Below are 20,380 nucleotides of genomic sequence, written 5' to 3'. Positions count from 1 at the left end.
CAAACTTATATTATTAAAAGGTTATGCTGACTACTAAATACAGTACAATTTTCCATTGACAAAATAACATGCAATAACATGTCATTTATCTCCTCTACCTCACAAATAACGCTTTTATATTATGGGACATAAAATCTTCCTGTATAGGTTCTTGCATTTTGTTGCTTCAGTTTCTCTTTTGATTGTTTTTTGTTTTGTTGTTGTTGTTGTTTTTGCTTTTGACCTTTCTTTGATATAGTAAAGAACAACTAGGGGTTTCATTAGTTGGAAATATTTCAATACCAACAACAATCAACAATATCATGATAACAACTGGTTTAGGCAATAAAAATAGTCAAAACTAACAGTTTAGCCTAAACTTATTTAAACAGAAGTCGAGCGTTGAGCAGCTGAAGTTCAATTCAATTCAATTCAATTTTATTTATATAGCGCCAAATCACAACAAAAGTCGCCTCAAGGCGCTTTATATTGTACAGTAGATCGCACAATAATGAATACAGAGAAAAACCCAACAATCATATGACCCCCTATGAGCAAGCACTTTGGCGACAGTGGGAAGGAAAAACTCCCTTTTAACAGGAAGAAACCTCCGGCAGAACCAGGCTCAGGGAGGGGCGGGGCCATCTGCTGCAACTGGTTGGAGTGAGAGAAGGAAAACAGGATAAAGACATGCTGTGGAAGAGAGACAGAGATTAATAACAGATATGATTCGATGCAGAGAGGTCTATTAACACATAGTGAGTGAGAAAGGTGACTGGAAAGGAAAAACTCAATGCATCATGGGAATCCCCGGCAGCCTACGTCAATTGCAGCATAACTAAGGGAGGATTCAGAGTCACCTGGTCCAGCCCTAACTATATGCTTTAGCAAAAAGGAAAGTTTTAAGCCTAATCTTAAAAGTAGAGATAGTGTCTGTCTCCCGAATCCAAACTGGAAGCTGGTTCCACAGAAGAGGGGCCTGAAAACTGAAGGCTCTCCCTCCCATTCTACTTTTAAATACTCTAGGAACAACAAGTAGGCCTGCAGAGCGAGAGCGAAGTGCTCTAATAGGGTGATATGGTACTACAAGGTCATTAAGATAAGATGGGGCCTGATTATTTAAGACCTTGTATGTGAGGAGCAGGATTTTGAATTCAATTCTGGATTTAACAGGAAGCCAATGAAGGGAAGCCAAAACAGGAGAAATATGCTCTCTCTTTCTAGTCCCTGTCAGTGCTCTTGCTGCAGCATTTTGGATCAGCTGAAGGCTTTTCAGCGAGTTTTTAGGACACCCTGATAATAAAGAATTACAGTAGTCCAGCCTGGAAGTAATAAATGCATGAACTAGTTTTTCAGCATCACTCTGAGACAGGATATTTCTAACTTTAGAGATGTTGCGCAAATGGAAGAAAGCAGTCTTACATATTTGTTTAATATGTGCATTGAAGGACATGTCCTGGTCAAAAATGACTCCAAGGTTCCTCACAGCATTACTGGAGGCCAAGGTAATGCCATCCAGAGTAAGAATCTGGTTAGATACCATATTTCTAAGATTTTCAGGGCCGAGTACAATAACCTCAGTTTTATCTGAATTAAGAAGCAGAAAGTTAGCGGCCATCCAGGTCTTTATGTCTTTAAGACATTCCTGCAGTTTAACTAATTGGTGTGTGTTACCTGGCTTCATGGATAGATAGAGCTGCGTGTCATCTGCATAGCAGTGAAAATTTATGCTATGTCTTCTAATGATGCTGCCTAGGGGAAGCATGTATAATGTAAACAGAATTGGTCCTAGCACTGAACCCTGTGGAACACCATAATTGACCTTAGTGTATGAAGAGGACTCTCCATTTACTTGAACAAATTGGAGTCTATTAGATAGATATGATACAAACCACTGCAGTGCAGTACCTGTAATACCTACAGCATATTCTAATCGCTCTAATAGGATATTATGGTCAACAGTATCAAACGCAGCGCTGAGGTCTAGCAGGACAAGCACAGAGATGAGTCCACTGTCAGAGGCCATAAGAAGATCATTTGTAACCTTCACTAAAGCTGTTTCTGTGCTGTGATGAGCTCTGAAACCTGACTGAAACTCTTCAAATAAGCCATTCCTCTGCAGATGATCTGTCATAATCAGGGTTATTTTGGTCAGCAAACATCAGTTATTGAACTTTGGGAGCTGACCTTTGACCTTTAACCTCTCTGCTCTGTGTTGGTTCCTCTTTCAGTCCAGAAAAGCATCACAGCTGAGTCTGGGCAGAACGTCACTCTGCCATGTCGAGTTGCAAACAACAACAATGACATTGTAGAGTGGAGCAGAGCTGACCTGGGAGATAAATATGTCCTAGTGCTTAAAAACATGAACCCCAACCCAGATGACCAGCATCAATTTTTTCTGAACCGAGTGGATATGCAAGACAGGGAGATGAAAGATGGAAATGTGTCTATAATCCTGAAGAATGTGACGGGTGCTGATAATGGAACTTATGAGTGTCGTGTCTTCATGGAGAAAACGCAATCATGGGAGCACATGAGCAGCATCAGCCTCAGAGTTGTTGATCCTCCAGGTGAGTGAGTAGCGTTGAGTGTGTGTGTGATCAGAGGTGAAGCTGCTTCCTGGTTGTTGATGTTTGTTTCTAAAGATGTTGTTGATGAGACTTTGTAGAAAGCAGCTGGTCTGACTGATGTGATCAGAGTGCAGTAGATAATGTCTGACAGCAGTTTGAAGAGGAAATGGATTCTGTTCTGTTCTTCACTCATCACCTACCTGACAGCTGACACCTCACACCTGTTTCTCACCTGCAGGTCAGACAGGAGGACACACAGAGGATGGATCTGTTGGACTGAAAATTGGTCTTTCAGTTTCTGCAGTGCTTCTTGTTGCGGCTGTTGTTGGTGGTTTTTTGATCTACAGAAAACAGAAACAACGTAGTCAGGATTCAGGTCGTCTTCCTGCTGAAACAAAGGTTGAAATGTCTAAGAGCTTTCAGAACTCTGAATCTCCTGCTGCTGAACACAGAGACCCTGAAGCAAACAACTGTCACCAACACTCCACAAGGATCCCTGATGTCACTCTGACACTTGATGAACTACTTCAACCTCGTCCTCCTCAGCAAACAGCAGGACTGCATCCAGAGAGTGAGAGCATTGGATTATTAATGTCCAGCATTTCCAGCCTAATGCAGTCAAAAGGGTTCAGTGTCTTAGAACAAATACATGAAGACAGAAATTTGTAAATATCTTACAGTTACTTCTTGTTTTCTAGAAGTAAATGGTAAATGGCCTGTATTTGTATAGCACTTTACTAGTCCCTAAGGACCCCAAAGTGCTTTACACATCCAGTCATCCACCCATTCATGCACACATTCACACACTGGTGATGGCAAGCTACGTTGTAGCCACAGCCACGCTGGGGCGCACTGACAGAGGCGAGGCTGCCGGACACTGGCGCCACCAGGCCCTCTGACCACCACCAGTGGGCAACGGGTGAAGTGTCTTGCCCAAGGACACAATGACCGAGACTGCCCAAGCCAGGGCTCGAACTGGCAATCTTCCAATTGCAAGGCGAGCTCCCAACTCTTGAGCCACGACCGCCAAGTAATTTCTACTTCTGATTCAGAGTGCATGATATCACAGCCCAACTATCCATATTTTAATTTTTCATTACGGTTCCTTCTGTTCTCTGAAGTCAACCAATAAGAGCACAGAACATTCAGCCGTGTCCAACTCTGACTGTATTGTTTTATCTGGACCCAGTGTGAGCACGAGTCTCATGTTTGATCTCATCTTTAACTCACAGCAGCTGATTGTTTGTTTTTTTTTGTAGCATTGAAAGATACTTTTTAGAACATTTTGTAGAATTTTTTAAATTATTAAATAAAATTATTATTTATTATTGCTATTTTGTCTGTTGATGTTTTGGATTTAAAAATTAAGTTAGTGAGAAACAACCATGGCTTCATTAACAGTTGGACGACCTAAGAAATGACAAAAATGTTGTTGGTGCTGTCTTTGTTAATGCTTCCATACATTCTTTTCATTAGGAATGAATGTGATAAAGTTCAGTGATAAGGTAGATGCAGAGTTAATCAAACAGAAAGCTTTGTAATCTAAAGCTTTAAACTTGAAATATTGTTGATTGATTCTCTGGGTGATTGGTGAGTCATGTTTTACTGAACACAAATTTGTTCCACACAAACTGAGGTCATAACAAACACTTTGTGACAGTTTCATATGATGTATGGAAACATTAAGAACAGTGTTTTCTGCTGTTTTCTACATAGAACAGTTAAACTGGTTTAAAATGTTTAAAGGGTTATAAATATTCCAGAGTTCCTTTTTTTAACCTGATTAATTATTATTTTTATATTATATTATTATATTATTTTTTACTCTTCACTGAGGTCACAGAGAGAGGGATCCACTTGTAAACCTCTATAGAACCAGAAGTTGGATGCAACCACATATAAATAAATATACAAGACAAAGATAAATGCAGCATGGTGGTAAAGCTAAGCACACTTTTCATGCATGTCCTGTGTTCAATGACTCGTCCACTGTATCCACCTGCTCATAAAGTCACCAGGACAGTGCTGAGGTCACTGCAATCTTCATTGACTTCTATAGAGTCGTGGATCGCCTTCTGCTGGTCATTTAAAAGACTTATCACAGCAGTAAGGTGGGTCAGATTCTGAAGTTCAGGTCTGCCTCGCCTTTACCACTTCTGTATGTGTGTAAAAGCTCCTATTAGGCAGTAAACTGTGCATGTTTTATTCACATGAACCAGTGATTCTGACCTCTGTAGATTTATTTTAATCAACTTTTAGATTTAAAATTAATGATATTAAAAAAATAAGACATCACACTCATTCCATTCTGGCTCTGCATTGCAGAGTATTCTATATTTGACAACAGCATAATTAAACTGGAAATTTTGTTTTTGGTGTGCCTTCCCAATATTTTTAGTCAACCACCTCATATGGCCACTCATAAGAAAAAGTTCTGGAGGCGCTTCTGCAGTCAGCAGGATGACACGACCAGCATCTCCATCTGTTCTCCACCTGTAGTGATGGGCAAAGTGAGGCTTCCTGAAACACTAAAACGTTTGAAGCATTTGTACTGGAATTGTATGGAGGCTTTGAAACAATCTGAAATGTCCACAGTGACATCAGCTCGCCAATTTGACCATTTTACATTAAACATTTTGATAATGCTGTCTGTGAAACACTGACACAGACAAGCCCTGAACAATTCCAAACAAAGCTACTTATCATAAATGACTGTCAATAATGGCGATCAACAGATGTTTTGGAGAAATCCTCACAAACGAGACAAAAAAAAAAAAATAATGAGACTCTTACAGACAGCAATCTGTGACTGTACTGATAAGTGTTCTTCAGCAAAATTCTCCCTCTGTTAACATTGTTCACTCTGTAAATCACAATAAGTCAGTTAAAAAAGTAAAATCCAAGTAAAATGATATTCAATCCAACCAAAGATATTTTGGATTGAATATCATATTTTCCTCCAGATTACCACATAAACTATTGTTTGCTCAGATATTCCACTTTGCATTTTAAAAGAACAGATTTTTAAATCTGTCAAATTTCCATTTTTATTACGTTGATTTAAAGCCAGTGTCATATAAAGCCATCATCAACTAGAGAGTGCTCTAGTTGTGTAATTACTAATTAGATGTTGCTCTGATGTGTTTTCTAACAGTTTTTTTTTCTACTATTTTAGCTCCAGCAATAATTATTTAAGCTCAGCCTCCTTCATGAGTCTCATTGTACTGATTCAGACAGACAAGCTATAAGGTTCCTGCGTCTTATTTTTTATCTTACATGTAAATATATTAAATATGTGTGTGATGCCAAGCCACACATGGCAAGCTCCACACCTCACTAGTTGCTTCACTTTAGTTTACTTTGCAGTCACCGCTTTAAATATATTTTACTTGTTGTCCAATATATGGTTTTCTTATTAAATTTATATATTTTTTTCCATCACAAATTCCAATGTTTATATGGAGTGCACACATATTATATTGGAAAGGAGTAGGTCAGCTCAGGCTGAGGAGTCTAGAGGACAAAGATAGAGAGGAAAAGCTGACATTGCTTGAAAAGAAGAGCAGAAAAGGTGCAGAAGGGGGATTGTGGAAATACTGGATAAAAAATGTTGAAACTAGAGCACCCAAACAACAAGTGTTTTTATGGAAAATCTGAAAACCCCGTAGGAAATGTGTTCATAGTTGTTTTATTAGTCTTTCTATTGTCACCTGAATACAAACAAATAGTACATAAATAAACATTACATGCTTGAACTGATGTTGTATTTATAAGAATATGTTACTAAAACAACACCTCCGTGATCATGTTCATTTTATTTTATGCTAAGTAATGCACCGTGAAGTAGAATTCTAAATATTTAACATCACAAGTAGCTAAACTTGTAAAATATAGTGTAAGTGTATTGCTAAATTATAAAAATAAGTGGATCAGTGGATGCGTCTTTAGTTTGATTTAGCTGATTTAATTAAAAAGAATCAATAGCTGCTCAGTTCAAAATAAAATAAATAGTTTAAATAGCTGCATTGCTATAACATTCACAGACAAAAAAAGCAACAAGCACTGGCTAAAACTGTCTTGTGCCACCATCGAGTGACACTGAACTGTTCCAATAACTGAAGACAGGCCCAGAAAATAAAACGAGTGTGCAGCTATCGGCTGAAATAAGAAACTGACAGAAGAGTGAGAGTAAGAGTTTAAATGATGGAGGAATCTGATCAATTCGTACATTTCACCCTATATTTTTAGAGCAGAATGTCACAAAAAACTGCTGTTTATTTCTAAGATTCCTTTTAACAAAGAAGAGGAAATAATAGTTTGCACACAGCAGAACTCCAGATCCCTGATTTATTGCATTTAGTGATGTTTCATGTATACCTGCTCCTTATCTGCACCTACCCCACAGGGTGAAGAGGATATGCATGGATTATTTTTTATGTTCTCTGAGATTCACCTGGCCTAGCACACCTAGTGAGGTGTGCCTAAAAATTTGGCCAATGAGTGTATGCACTGTGGAAAAAGTCACAAAAGAATAAGAGCCAGTAGGTGGCAGCAGAAGAGCTTTAGTTTGCACGTGACACCTCTCATGTGACCTTGAGTCTGAGCCCAGCTTGGCTGCCTTCAGCAGGCCTCATGTCCCATCAGTAATATATTCATATACAATAATATATGAATCTCTATGTTACTTTACTGCAAATATATATAACTGCTGATATTTACTGACCTAGTAAGAGAGAGGCAGCAGGAGCAGTCCTACACATTACCACATTTAAAGCCTGAGCCCCACAGATCATACAAATGACTGATCAGTGCTTAAGTTTTTAGAAAAAAAAAGACAAAACAGTGAAATACTTTCAACATATTCCAGCCGCTCGTTAAATTCTACACTTAGCGTTCATCTCAGTGTCCTCTTTAAACTCCATACGATGGGTTATACACATGCACAGATGAAGGAATATAATCATGAAAACATGAGAACTGTCCCTGAGGAGTTTGCGACATTTTACTTTTATCGGAACATTAAAACCTGCTCTGACACCATTACACCACTGACAGGTGTTCTGTGTCACACCTCACATCTGTCCCATATGAAGTGAATGTAAGTGGAGGCAGCTACACTCCCCCATTTAAACAATTGTATTGTGAAGCCTTTACTTTGAAAGATGTTTCCAGGCTAGCAAAGTGTTTTCTTTTTGTTATGTTATGTCTGCAAAGTCTTTAGTCTCTAATCAAAGCAGCTCTGCTCTCATCCAGACTGTCTGATCATAAATAATAGAATATAATCATAAACCTTTTCTTTAGCAGAAAAGTTTGACCTTCTTGGTTGATGCTGTGAAAACAGATCCAGTGCGACCCCTACAGCCTCTCCTTCTGTTCCTGTGGAGGCTTCGACATTATGTGCTCTTCTAAACTAGAGATAATCCATCACTACACTTCACTGCAGATAATAACTGGAAGTTCATGTTTACAAGAAGGAAAGATAAAACAGTCCTGAAGCTCAGATTTGTTCAACTGACTGATTGAACATGAACTCTTGGACTCTGAATCTGTGCAGCTCAGAAGTGATGCGGAGCAGTCATGGCAGCCATTAGCGAATCTCTGCTCAGCCTGCTGGGGTGGTGCTGCTGCCATGGAAATAAGGAAGTCACTTCCTCTTAGGTGAAGTTCAGAAATTTTTTTATAGAGGTAAAAGCAAGAGCATCATGGGGAGGTGTACAATGTGGTCGGAACTAAAGAAAAATGACATTCAGGTTTGAGTTTGACATTTAAAGAGACTGCAGAGAAAAGCAATGAACAGTGTGGTCAGAGGTTTAGTCGTGTAACACAATGACGAGCAGGATGCTGTTTTCTTTTTTCTTTTATATTCTACACAGAGGCGTGTTTGATCAATGCAGGACCCAAAACATGATTGCACTCCCAAACTAAAGACCAAGTTAATGCTGTATAAAGTACGTATCTAGACTACAATGACCTCGGTTTTGTCTCAATTTAGAAGCAGAAAATTAAATTTCACCTTCCAATCCAGTCACATAAATAAAAAACAACAGAGCTAAGTCATTATTTTACACTGTATTTTTATTATTTGTATTTTTATGCACATTTTATGTTATCTATGTATGTACAAAAATGTGCAAAAAGTATAAAAATATTAGCTTCCTTTCTTTATTTCAGTGGTTTGAAGTACCTCTAACTCTGCACTCCCACAATATGTGATTTATAGATCTCAAAATAAAATCCTCCCATGCAAGTTTTAAAAATCAGGGAACAAAAAGAAAAAAGAAGTCTGTCTAAAACACTTAAAAACAACCTGTGAAATCCTGCAAAAGTTAATTATACTAACATAACATACATAAGAAGGACTTAGTGACAGATAACAGGGAAAAGTGTAACAGCTGAAATCTGTAACATCAGCTTCATTCTGTTGCTTCTAATTACAGGAAAAGGCCCAGAGCAGCCAATTAGAGCCAGATTATGTCTTTAACTCCCGGCCACAGAATAAAAGGTTTACAATAACAGTAAAGAGCTTGCTTGTTTTATGTTTAATATGTGTGATTTAACAGTGAACACAGCCAATGACTGTAAGGAAGATTTAACACTGTTTTCATAAAGTCCACTAAAGGTTAATTAGGAGGAGGATCAGTGATCCCTCTAGTTTCCACTGACGGTTGCTTGGAGCAAAGCTCAGGAGGGTGAGCTGTGTGCTGTTTGATGATTCAACAGGAGTCCAGAGAGAATACAGAGCAGAACAACAGCTTTTATAATCACGTCTGCACAACAGAAACTAACTGTGGCTCAAGTACCCCTCATATTCAGCATCACTTTACTGAAGAGACATTACAAGTCCTCCATCCATTTTCTTCTGCACGTCCAGATCAGGTTCACAGGGAGATAAAGTCTACCCCAGCAACATTTCAAGTTCTCCTAAATACAGATTTCTTTACTAATATTAAAAATAAAGAAGTATTCCTCAAATAAATTCATATTACAATACAATAATGTCACTAATGTAGTGGCGATTCCCTTTGTTTGTCCAACCAAACATCCTAAAGTTTAAAATCCAGAAGCCAATGCTGCACTGTGGTGATGTTCTGTACGCAGGCAACAGAAGTCCAGTGATCAAACTCGAAAGTTGTGTTTCATCTTTTTTTCTTTTTTTTTCCAGTATGGCAAGCAATAACACATACCCATCTTTGTTCCTGCTGCTTCTCCTGCTCTGGTAAAAAACCATAGGCTCACCTTAGAGCATGCTGGTCATATACCAGTCCCTTTATTTATACATAATTGGCCTACAGTTCTTCCTGGCTGATTTAACAAGATAAACAACAGAACAAAACAAAATGAAACAAATATTAACTTACAAATAAACTCAACAACAAACTTTAACAAATCTCAAAATAACAAAAATAAAGAATAAATAGCTCCAACACTCTGGCCTCCTATCACATTACTTTAAAGTAGTGGTGCAACGGATCAAAAATCTCACGGTTCGGATCGGATCACGGTTTTAAAGTCACGGATCGGAGTAGTAGCTGTAGTGCTGTAGTGCAATAGTTTTTGTTAATATCCAACGGTGTAATAGACTCACAATTCTTGAAATGTGTTGTTCCCTTGTATTCTTATTCCTATTTATTCTATTTATCCCTTTTGTATTCTCTGCATTTATAAATGTGTGTATATGGTATATTTCTGCTCACATTTTGCAACTTCTGTCAGTGCTGTGCTACTGGAAACTGAATTTCAGTTTGAACCCACCGGAGGGATAAATAAAGTTTATCTAATCTAATGTAATCTATAGGGCAGTGCAGGGCTTTGTATCTACCTCTCCGCTGTGATATGACGAGCGGTCACGGTCACGTGGCTTTCCGTTGCCCTGGAGCTCCACCCATTTGTAGTTGGAGCAACAGAAGGTGCCTGGGACAGTTCAGCCATAACTTTAAACATCTCCTGCTCATACATGCTTGGACGATCTTGTCACTGAAGTGGACGCGCAACGAGATATCATAGCGTGGCTCAAGCACGTTCATCACAGTTTAAACTCCTTGTTTTGCACAACAGACGACGGCCTCCCGTCTGCAGCTAAACACCCCATTAGCTTTAGTAATAGCTTTATCCCGGTCGGACTGGGTAGCAAAGGGCTGCTTAAATGACACAAACTCCTCTGCTCCGCCACTTGGATCGCTAGCGCTGACCATAACTACCGCTTGACAGACTGACCACGCACACCATAGGCATACTTTTTTTTTTCTTTTTCGAATCTTCGTATCACGTGTGTACCGAACCGTGGAGTGGGATCGGTTCGGATTTTGGATCAACCGTGATCCGTTGCACCACTACTTTAAAGTTATAAAAAAAGGAGCTATTCCCTCAGGCAAGTCCTTAACCTCCATTCATGATGTTATTTCTCTTCCAGTACCAAAAGAAGTTTTGCAACTGGCCTCTCCAAAACGCACGCCGTTGTTTGTAGTCTCACAGAATGCACCAAGCCTTTTGCATCTTAGTTTACATTTAAGACTTTTGTCATCATCCATGATTCTCTTGGAGCTGTAGCGTCTGCAATCAAGACAATATCTCCAGGTATAAGACATCTTTTAGTCCTCGTCCAGTTTTTGTCTTTCTTGCATCATGCAAACAACTCTGCCATGTACTGTACCTGTTTACACTTTTTCCTGATATGAAGAGCATTCATATCAATGCTTCAAGATCATTTGAGTCATCTGAACCTCTGGTGATGGGTCTGTCGTTCAATATAGCTTCAACTTCACAGAAGACTGTTTGGAGTCTTTCATCACCCAAAGCTTGTTCTTTGAGAACTGAGACTAAAGTACTCCTTATGGAACGAATGAAACGCTCCCACACAATCCTTTGCCAATATTATTGAGAATAGCTCCAACAACTCCCGGCTTCTTTTCTCAGTAACTGACTCGGCCCTGAATATTTCCCCTGCTTCTCATATAAACGTGTGAACAGAAATGTGTGAAAGATTTTTGCGTTTTTTCATTAATAAGATAGAGCAACTCTGATGTATGACCACCCTACCTTCACATGAAGTTTTTACAAAATTCACCTGCTCTACTGCCTTTGACCAGTTTGAGCCTGTTTGTTTTAATCAGGTAGAAGAACTTTGTAATGGTATAAAGACATCTTGTCCAAACAATGCCATGCCAACACATTTCTTGAAAAAGATTTTTAAGGTTGTTGGTTCTGACATTTTAGAGATTTGTGCTTTTTTTCTCTGTGGATGTTATAGCAATGTACCTATTGAAACTCTGAACAGAGCAGCTATTGATTTTCTTTAATGGAAGCAACTGGAAAGACCTGTTTATTATGTAGTTTAGACACAAATGTGAGTTCACTTACAGACAGATTTGGGTTAAAATAAAGGTTATCTATAGTCATTTTTACAATAATAAAAATGTTGCTGTCATGGTTCTGGGTCTTTTGACCCAGTGATTTGAGTTTTTGTGTGGTTTTTGGCATTTTGTATTATGTTTAAGTCACTTTGATTTTCTAAAGGTTTATTCTGTCGTGCCTGGGTTGTTCTTTTTAGTTTCGCTTATTGTTTTTTTTTTTCATTTTTCCTGTGTCTTGGCCCTTTGAGTCTCTCTCTGTGTGTCTCTGTTTATATAGTTTTGTGAGTCCTTGTGCCTTGTGTCCCCTGCTTTGTGTTTTATTCCATCTTTTCCCATCTCATCATGTCTGTGCTCTCCCTCGGGTTCCCTCGGTCCCTCTTGTCTGCCTCTCCTCAACTCCTGCTTCTTTGTTATTTTATTGTGGATGTCTTATGTATCAGTGTGCGTTCCGTTCAGTTTTGCTTCCATTGTTTTGTTATGGTCATTCGAGTTTACAGCCTGTTTCCGATAGTTTGCATTTGGGTCCTTCTCCTGCCTGCACACAGCCGGTTTCATGACAGTTGCAGCTACAAGAGCACAAATAATAGTTAATTACCAAAAGCTGGAGCATTTCCTACCACTGTGAAAAATTAATGCTTTAAAAAACAATGAAGCTAAAACCCTGGAAGGACCATCATGGTGCAAATAATGACAGACACCATGAACCCTGCAGAGAAAACAGGATTCACACACACCAGAGACAATCAGGATAAAAATCAATCAAAGTAAACACAGATCCACTGACGCGCTTGTTTTATACTTTAGCAATATGCTGACAATATATTAAAATCTAGCTTCTACTTGTGATACTAAATATTTAGAATTCTGTTTCACAGTGCATTACCAAACATAAAACAACATAAACATGGTCACAAAATATTCTTATAAACACAAAACCTGTTAGATGAATCGTAAGATCATAAGAATTATCTTACGAGTTTCTGTGATTTTGACGACAAAGATTTCCTGCTTCATTTTGCTATGCCCTGACTACTGAGAAACCTGACACCGGGGTATTTGCATACTATCAGTGATTAGATGTTTAGCTGGAGGGAGGGAGAGTGCTGTGTGAGTCTGCACACAAACAGATCATAAAGGAAAGAGCGAACGATAGGTGAAACCTATCATCTAATGTAGTAAAATTAAAAGGCAAGGCAAGGCAAGTTTATTTATATAGCACAATTCAACAACAAGGTGATTCAAAGTGCTTTACAGAGACCTTGAAAACAAAACAGATAAAAAGCATGATTAAGTCAAGCAAACAAACAAACAAACAAAACAGTAGATAAAATCAAAACAGTAGATAAAATCAGTAGTTAAAATGTAAATTTTGAAAATAAAAAGTTAAAAAATGAACCTATTCCCCTTTTTTACTGTTGGGTCTTGACCACATATATATGTCTTAAATACAGAGACAGGAGGCAAGCAGCACAAGTGTAAACTTAGATCTAAAGAGCTGAAGTTGATTGAATTGATTATTTTAACCTAATCAGACGAAGCAGTGTATTTTACAGACCATTGAACATGTGACTTCTCATCAGCCAGCAGCTGAATGAATTCCAGTCAAGTTCAGACTTGTTTACAGGGTGTGTGTATGTTTACATCAAGACTGAAAGGTGTGTGCACCTCTTTACTCTTCACCACATTCACACAATCTTCTGTCAGTCATCATGCTTATTTAAAGTATAAACTATAAATATGCTTGAGGAGCAGAATAAATGTCATAAATCCATAAATAAATGTCTGTCTTGTTTATAAGTACAACTCATAGTGTTTATATCTGACCTCCATATGGCCTCAAAGCTTCAGCTGTTCGATCACTTGTATTAAGCTCAGTTGTTGGAACTTTGTAACTTGTGCACTTTTTTCTGTGTATTTAACAGAGTAAAACCTGCAGCAAAGCTTAATCCATATGAGTAATGCATAACGAGTTTTATGTCAGTGACATGTTTTGGGATTAAAATCAGAGAATAAATGTTGGAAACTTTTTGTCCGACCAACAGTGGCTGCAGGCTGCAGGTGAGCCCCCTGCAGCCTTTCCAGACACATTATGAAGACTTCTAAATAAACTATGAAATCCCATGAAGTGCAGAAAGCTTCGGTAGAAGTTGGTTTTATTTATTTGCTCTGAGGTTACCTTGGCACTGAAGCAGCACACAACACAAATAAGAGAGACTACACATTTTACATGAGCACAAAGTTTGCATCAAATTTGAAATTCAAATCATTTGTATTTTACTAAGATATGTGGGACTGACTTGCCTAATGTATAACAAGCTGACTCTCCTCTGCTCTCCATTTTGAGTCCCTGACTAGTTGTAGTCATAATGTTTATTTGACTTAAGTTCCTTTAACGGCAAAAGCAGAATAAACACTTGTTTTCTATTCAACTTTATTCATATACAGCAGTTTTCTCTTCAGTTTTTAAAGCACTTTAATACTTGCTGTTTAAAAGTTGAGAAAATAATGAGCAAAAGATCATTTCAAATATAACAACACCCAACCTGAAGACAGATTCTGTTACCAAACTACACCCTCCACTTTGACAAAGTTAGTGCTACTGTCAGTTAAGGGAAAATATTTTTTGAACTTGTGGCAGGGTTGTGGCTTCTGGCCTGCTGCAGTGGCGAGGTGGTGCAGGGAGCTCATGGGGCCGTGTTAACAGAGGGGGACAGGTGTTCATGTTCAGTTCAGTTTTATTTATACTGCGTCAAATCACAACAGCATTTGCCTTATATTGTAAGGTAGACCCTACAACAATCATACGTCCCCATATAGCAAGCACTTTGGGAGAAGTGGGAAGGGAAAAAAGAAACCTCAGGCAGAACCAGACTCAGGGAGGGGCGGCCATCTTCAGCGACCAGTTGTGGTAAGAGAATGAAGACATGATAAAAGACATGCTGTGGAAGAGAGCCAGAGATTAATAACAGATATGATTCAATGCAGAGAGGTCTATTAACACATAGTGAGTGAGAAAGGTGACTGAAGAAGACATACTCAATACATCATGGGAATCCCCAGCAGCCTACAACTATTGTAGCATAACTAACTAAAGGTCACTCTGAGACAGGATATTTCTAATTTTAGAGATATTGCTCAAATGGAAGGAAGCAGTCCTACAGATTTGTTTAATAGAAGCGTACACTGAAGGACATATCCTGGTCAAAAATGAGTCCAAGTTTCCTAACAGTGGTGAGATTCTGTAGACCTTTACTCTGTTCAGGGATGAACACAGGTGGTGACTTAAAACACCACCTATCACTGACAGTGCAGTCTTGAGATCCCTACCCAGCTGTTTCAACCTCCACTAACCCCAACAACTCAGTAGGGTGGGGTGATGTCTTAGTAAGGTTTTACCTCTTGGACCCAGTGAATTTTTCCATACCTTGGTTGGAACTCACATAATCATATTATCTTCACTCTGGTTCAAGTCTGCACAACATTTGCAGAGTGGTCCTGGCAGAGTGATGTGGCACATTCAGCTGTGATCTCTTGTGGGAAAATGTTCCAAGCATCTTGCCCTGGATCATGATTTTTCCAGTCAGGCTGAAGAGGGGGATCGTTCAGCACCAATAAGCCGCTCAGCCAGTGGCACTTCCGGGTAAGGTTACCAAAGCTATCACCATGAGTTTCACCTTGCTGTCCTTGGAACCACTACCATTGAGAAATTATTCAAGTTTACATGAGTACAAACAACATTCAGTCCAAAAAAACAATATCCTGTTTAAGTTACTGTTTCTTATTAAATTTATACAATGTACAGTGTATATACAATGTGTGTAATGTTGTATCTGTAACTCCAACAAACCTGACCAGCAGTGTCTTTAAAACCATAGTAAACAGCAAGTTGAAGGTTCTTAATGGTTAACTTTGTGTAGTCATCAACCTGAAACAAATAATGAAACCTTTCATTGATCTTTATCACAGAAGCTTCCGGCTACATCCGCACGCACACGGGTATTTTTGAAAATGTAGATTTTCCGTTTTCTTTTAAAAAAGAAAAGTCCTGTCCACATGTAAATGCCCAAAATGAAGGAAAACACTGCCAGGAACATGCCAAAACAACAGGTGGTGATATATTCCTAACTGTGTAGAAATCTTGGCCAATCGAAGTCTAGAAGCCTGGGTGGGAAAGAGTAAACAAAGATGGCGCATAGAAGCAGAACCGAGTCCTGTGTGTGGAGGGACAGTAACTTTGTGTGTATATGTAAGCATTTAAACACTGCAGAGAATAAAATTAACAGTAAGAGTATTTTGTCTAAGTCCGCCATTGTAGAAATTCTTTTCACCGAAACAATAGCGTGGCGCACAGTTTGATGTCAAAAAAGGCGCACATTTTTGATGCAGTGTTTTCTCAGTTTTCCTCATCCACATGTAAACGTAAAAATAGATTTTTCGAAATAAATGAGTTTTTAAAAATCTCCGTTTTCAGTGACTGAAAACTCCGTTTACATGTGGACGAAAGGTGCAAACGCATAGAAAAATCTGTGTTTTCGAATATAAACATGTACGTATGGACGTAGCTTTAGTGATCATGTTTAACACATCCAAAACACATCAGTACCTTCTGAGATGCTTCAGTGTTGTCTGTATCTGTGTGAAATATTGACTCTATCTGTTTCTTCTTCTGCATTGTTTCCTTTGCCCCACATTGAAAGTTGCGCTATAATTATCAGACAGAATGAAAATATTTTTTTTTAAGAAAAAAATACTACGCTCTGATCTCACCTGCTTAGACTGTATAATGTACCTGAATCCCAACTTTGATTTGCTCTGGGTCGCTCTGAGCTGCCTGCTTGAATTTAGGCTTGATTTTAGCCCAGTCCTTCGTCAGCTCTTTATACATCTCTTTCAGTCTGGTTTCATTCACTGGGTTGTTCATGTCTTCAGAGTTCCCCGTCTTTAGTGTAAGGTCAACCTCCCCTGCCACTCTGATAATAATAAAAATACATAATGTTGAACGCAAAAAAAAAGGTGGTGGTGTCTGCACCATCATACACAGCACTGTTAAATCCATGTTTCTGTACATTACCTGTCTTTGAACGATTTGAATTCTTCTTCAGTTTCTTTACGTGCAGATCTGTGGAATAGTGTTTGGTACAAATAAGTGATTTGTTTCTGTGCTCCACAGTTCACATGACTATAGATATTTTTTGTTTCCTGAGTGGTTTCAATGTTCTTTATTATCTGAAAAAATTGTAAATTAATAATTTGTCATGACCTTTGGAGTCTTTAGTATTCTTATTTTTAGTTGAATCTAAAAATAAGAATACATCCACCAAACTAATTTTTGTTCACAAGCATACAGCCACACCAACAGAGGAGTTCCTTAACCTCCTAGGACCTGCCGTCCATATATGTGGACATCATATTTTGGGTTATTTAGACCAAAATACTCAATTTTGCTCTACACGGGCCTGATATCCACTTATGAGGACATTATACTGCTACTATTCTATCAAAATTTTAAAAGAATATCCTCATATGTGGCTCTTATTTTTCTAAAAAATGAAAATAAGGTAAAAAAAAAAAAAAGAATCTGGCAATTCTTTGTTTTTACATTCATCGGGCCCCAATGTGACCAAATGTTAAAGAGAAATTAAAAAAGCATGTCATGGAAGAGTTCGGGTCTTAGGAGGTTAAAAATGAAAACATTTAATTGAAATTAAGTCATTTAATTAAAAGTTATGAACATAATTACCTTGATATAAATGTCATCGCTGGGTTTGACACATTGGCGTGCTCTAACATTAAGGTATAAAATACTTTTGTAATTTCTGCAAAATGTAAACAACCAATACCTAAAAAGTCTGTAGTCTGCACATTTATTATTGCATGTCAGTTGCTAAATTACATATATTTTTTAATCTTGAGTACAGGGTAGAAAAAGGGAAAAAAATGTATCTCTGTTCCAAAATATTATGAAGGTCACTGTGATTGAGGACACACGTTTCTATTAATAAAATAATAAATTAAAAAAAATAATCAAATTATAAAAGTTGGCTGTTACTACTGTCACGATTCGGCTGTGTACAGGCAGGAAGAGGACCCAAAACGGAGAACTTGTAACACATGGGAAAAACTCAAAACGCAGCTTTATTGATGACATGGAAATGATACAGGACCAAAGTACACTGGCAAATATAAATTAACCTTCACCAAGGGGACACAGCATGATGGAGGACATAACACTGACACAGAGAAACACAGGGCTTAAATACACTGGGGAATAACGAGGGGAATGAGACACAGAAGGAGCGCACAGCTGGGAGAAATCAGACATGATGAGACCAAAGGGAAGTAAAACTCAATACATTCACGTAGGACACAGACCTTCAAAGTAAAACAGGAAACGTAACACTGAGATACAGACTTGAATAGGTGACACAGTTGACAGGGGAGACAGAGCAACTAAGAAGCATAGAGACCAATTATAAGGGAGGCAATATAACACAAAACACCGGGTCAATGACCCAGGACCATAACAACCACAGCCTGAATGTGGATTTGAAGCATTTTTAAGTCTTTTATGTATTAAAATGTGTTTACCTTTCTTCTTGGATTTTCTGTTTGTAAAACTTCTCCATTTCAGCCAAACTATTAAAACATAAAAAAAAAAATAAGAAGTTATTCCGATACAGGTTCAATTTTAATTTTTATTCCCTTTTTAATGTTATTTTTTTTTAAACCAATCTCTTAGTAAAATAGTAGTGTGTACAAATGGTCTGTGCCTTTTTGGAAGAAATTTAACAATTAATTCAAAAAAAGTTTGAGGATAAAAATTTAATTCTAAAATGAACTAATATTAGGAACAGAATGATCTAAATAATCATGGACATGTATATTGAGCGATAGTGGATAGAAATACTGGTTCATGAGTGTCCATAAAAATTGCAGAAATATAATTACCCTGTTTTTTTGAGGTTCACTTTGTAAAATTCTTCCATTTCACCCAAACTATTTAAAAACATAAATAAATTCATCTGTTAAAACGCATCAGATCATTCATTCATCGTTAAACGCAGATTCTGTGAACAATATCAGACCAGTCTTTTTTTAAAATAATACCAAACATATAGAAAACAACACTAACAGTTTAAATTCTACATTTATTTTTTTAAACAAAATAAATCTGTTTTTTTGATATTGTAAATCACTGTTATTAAGCTATTATGAAGTTGGTGATATGTTCTATGGCACCCTTCGGCGTCCTTCTTTTGAGCTACTGAAGGATTAGTGAACACATGCTCACTTGATTTACAGGGATAAGGGTGGTCATCTGTCTCAATCCTGCTGAAGGTTCTATGCAACACTGGACCAGTGTCCAGCACTGGGCCAGCGTTGCATAGGATTTTTTGACAACTTTTGAGAGATCTTTACTCACTGAAACTGGGAAAAAATATTTTGAAAAATTAATCTCAGCCGGTTTTCAGTTGATGCGTATTTTCAATCATACCACTCTGCACAAGACTAAAATTTCACTGTTTAAAAAAAGACCTTAACAATGTTAGTGTAATTATGTGGGTTTGTACAGTAGACTTTGATGTTTCACCAGAATATGCCAACAGTACCTCTCTATGACAAGATTCAGTTCCTCCACTTGTTGTTTCACCACCTTACTGTGAGACAAATATACAGCATGTAAAACAAAAGTCTTGGTGAACAGATTAAAAAAAGGATGAAATAAAAAGAAGAAATCAGAAACTTCAGGCATTTATGCAAGATCAGAAAAAATGTTTACTTGGCATCGTGAAGTTTTTTTCCCATCTCAGCCAAACTGTTTAAAAACATTTTAGAAAAGTTATTCACAATACACACAATAATTTTGAAGAATTCATTTCAGAGTTTTAATGTTTATTGAGCTTTTTTAAAATGTAAAATCTTATGATAAGATGATCATATAGCAACATGCCGTCTATCCTGTGTCCAGCTGTGAAAACCATGTAAATGAAGTTTACAATTTCACAATACAAGTTTACAATACAATTTAAAACATTTCTGATCAGAAACATCAAATGATATTAAAAAGAGCAAATCCTTACCTCAGCTCCTGTGGAGCTGCTGCTTGATTACAATCTCTAATTTGAAGGTAAAGAGGAAACACTGACATCACAGATATTTAGGCAGATATCCAGAGAGGAAAAATACTAAACCTTAGCTGCGCACTTCATACTCTGTCATATCATTTCAAACTAAGGAAAACGGATAAACAAAACTTCAAATTGCATTTAGGCATTTTCACGTTTAAATAGTTTTAATTAGTGTAACCTTTAAATCTGCCAGTTTGCAGATGACAAAGGTTGATATAATGTAATTACCTGCTGTTCTTTTGTTTACTCATCGCGGTGTGTCCTGTCGTCTTTAGTGAAAGTCTTTTTCCAGTCTGACACAAGTACATCTGTTACACTGAACTCAACAGACCAGGGGGTGGAGTTCAATGAG

General features: G+C 37.7%; 1 protein-coding gene across 1 annotated transcript; it reads left to right on the top strand.

Moving 5' to 3' along the window:
- The first annotated feature begins 2,214 nt into the window (after window positions 1-2,214).
- LOC112843837 (uncharacterized) lies at window positions 2,215-3,288 on the top strand. Its single transcript, XM_025902995.1, has 2 exons — window positions 2,215-2,549; window positions 2,788-3,288. The coding sequence occupies exons 1-2, from the start codon at window positions 2,342-2,344 to the stop codon at window positions 3,216-3,218; spliced, it is 639 nt and encodes a 212-aa protein (XP_025758780.1). The 5' UTR covers window positions 2,215-2,341; the 3' UTR covers window positions 3,219-3,288.
- The last annotated feature ends 17,092 nt before the right edge of the window (window positions 3,289-20,380 follow it).

This window comes from Oreochromis niloticus, linkage group LG3, assembly GCF_001858045.2.
Source record: "Oreochromis niloticus isolate F11D_XX linkage group LG3, O_niloticus_UMD_NMBU, whole genome shotgun sequence".
Classification (NCBI taxonomy): Eukaryota; Metazoa; Chordata; class Actinopteri; order Cichliformes; family Cichlidae; genus Oreochromis; species Oreochromis niloticus.
Note: the sequence above shows the minus strand (reverse complement) of the source record. Positions and strands in the feature narration are given on the sequence as shown.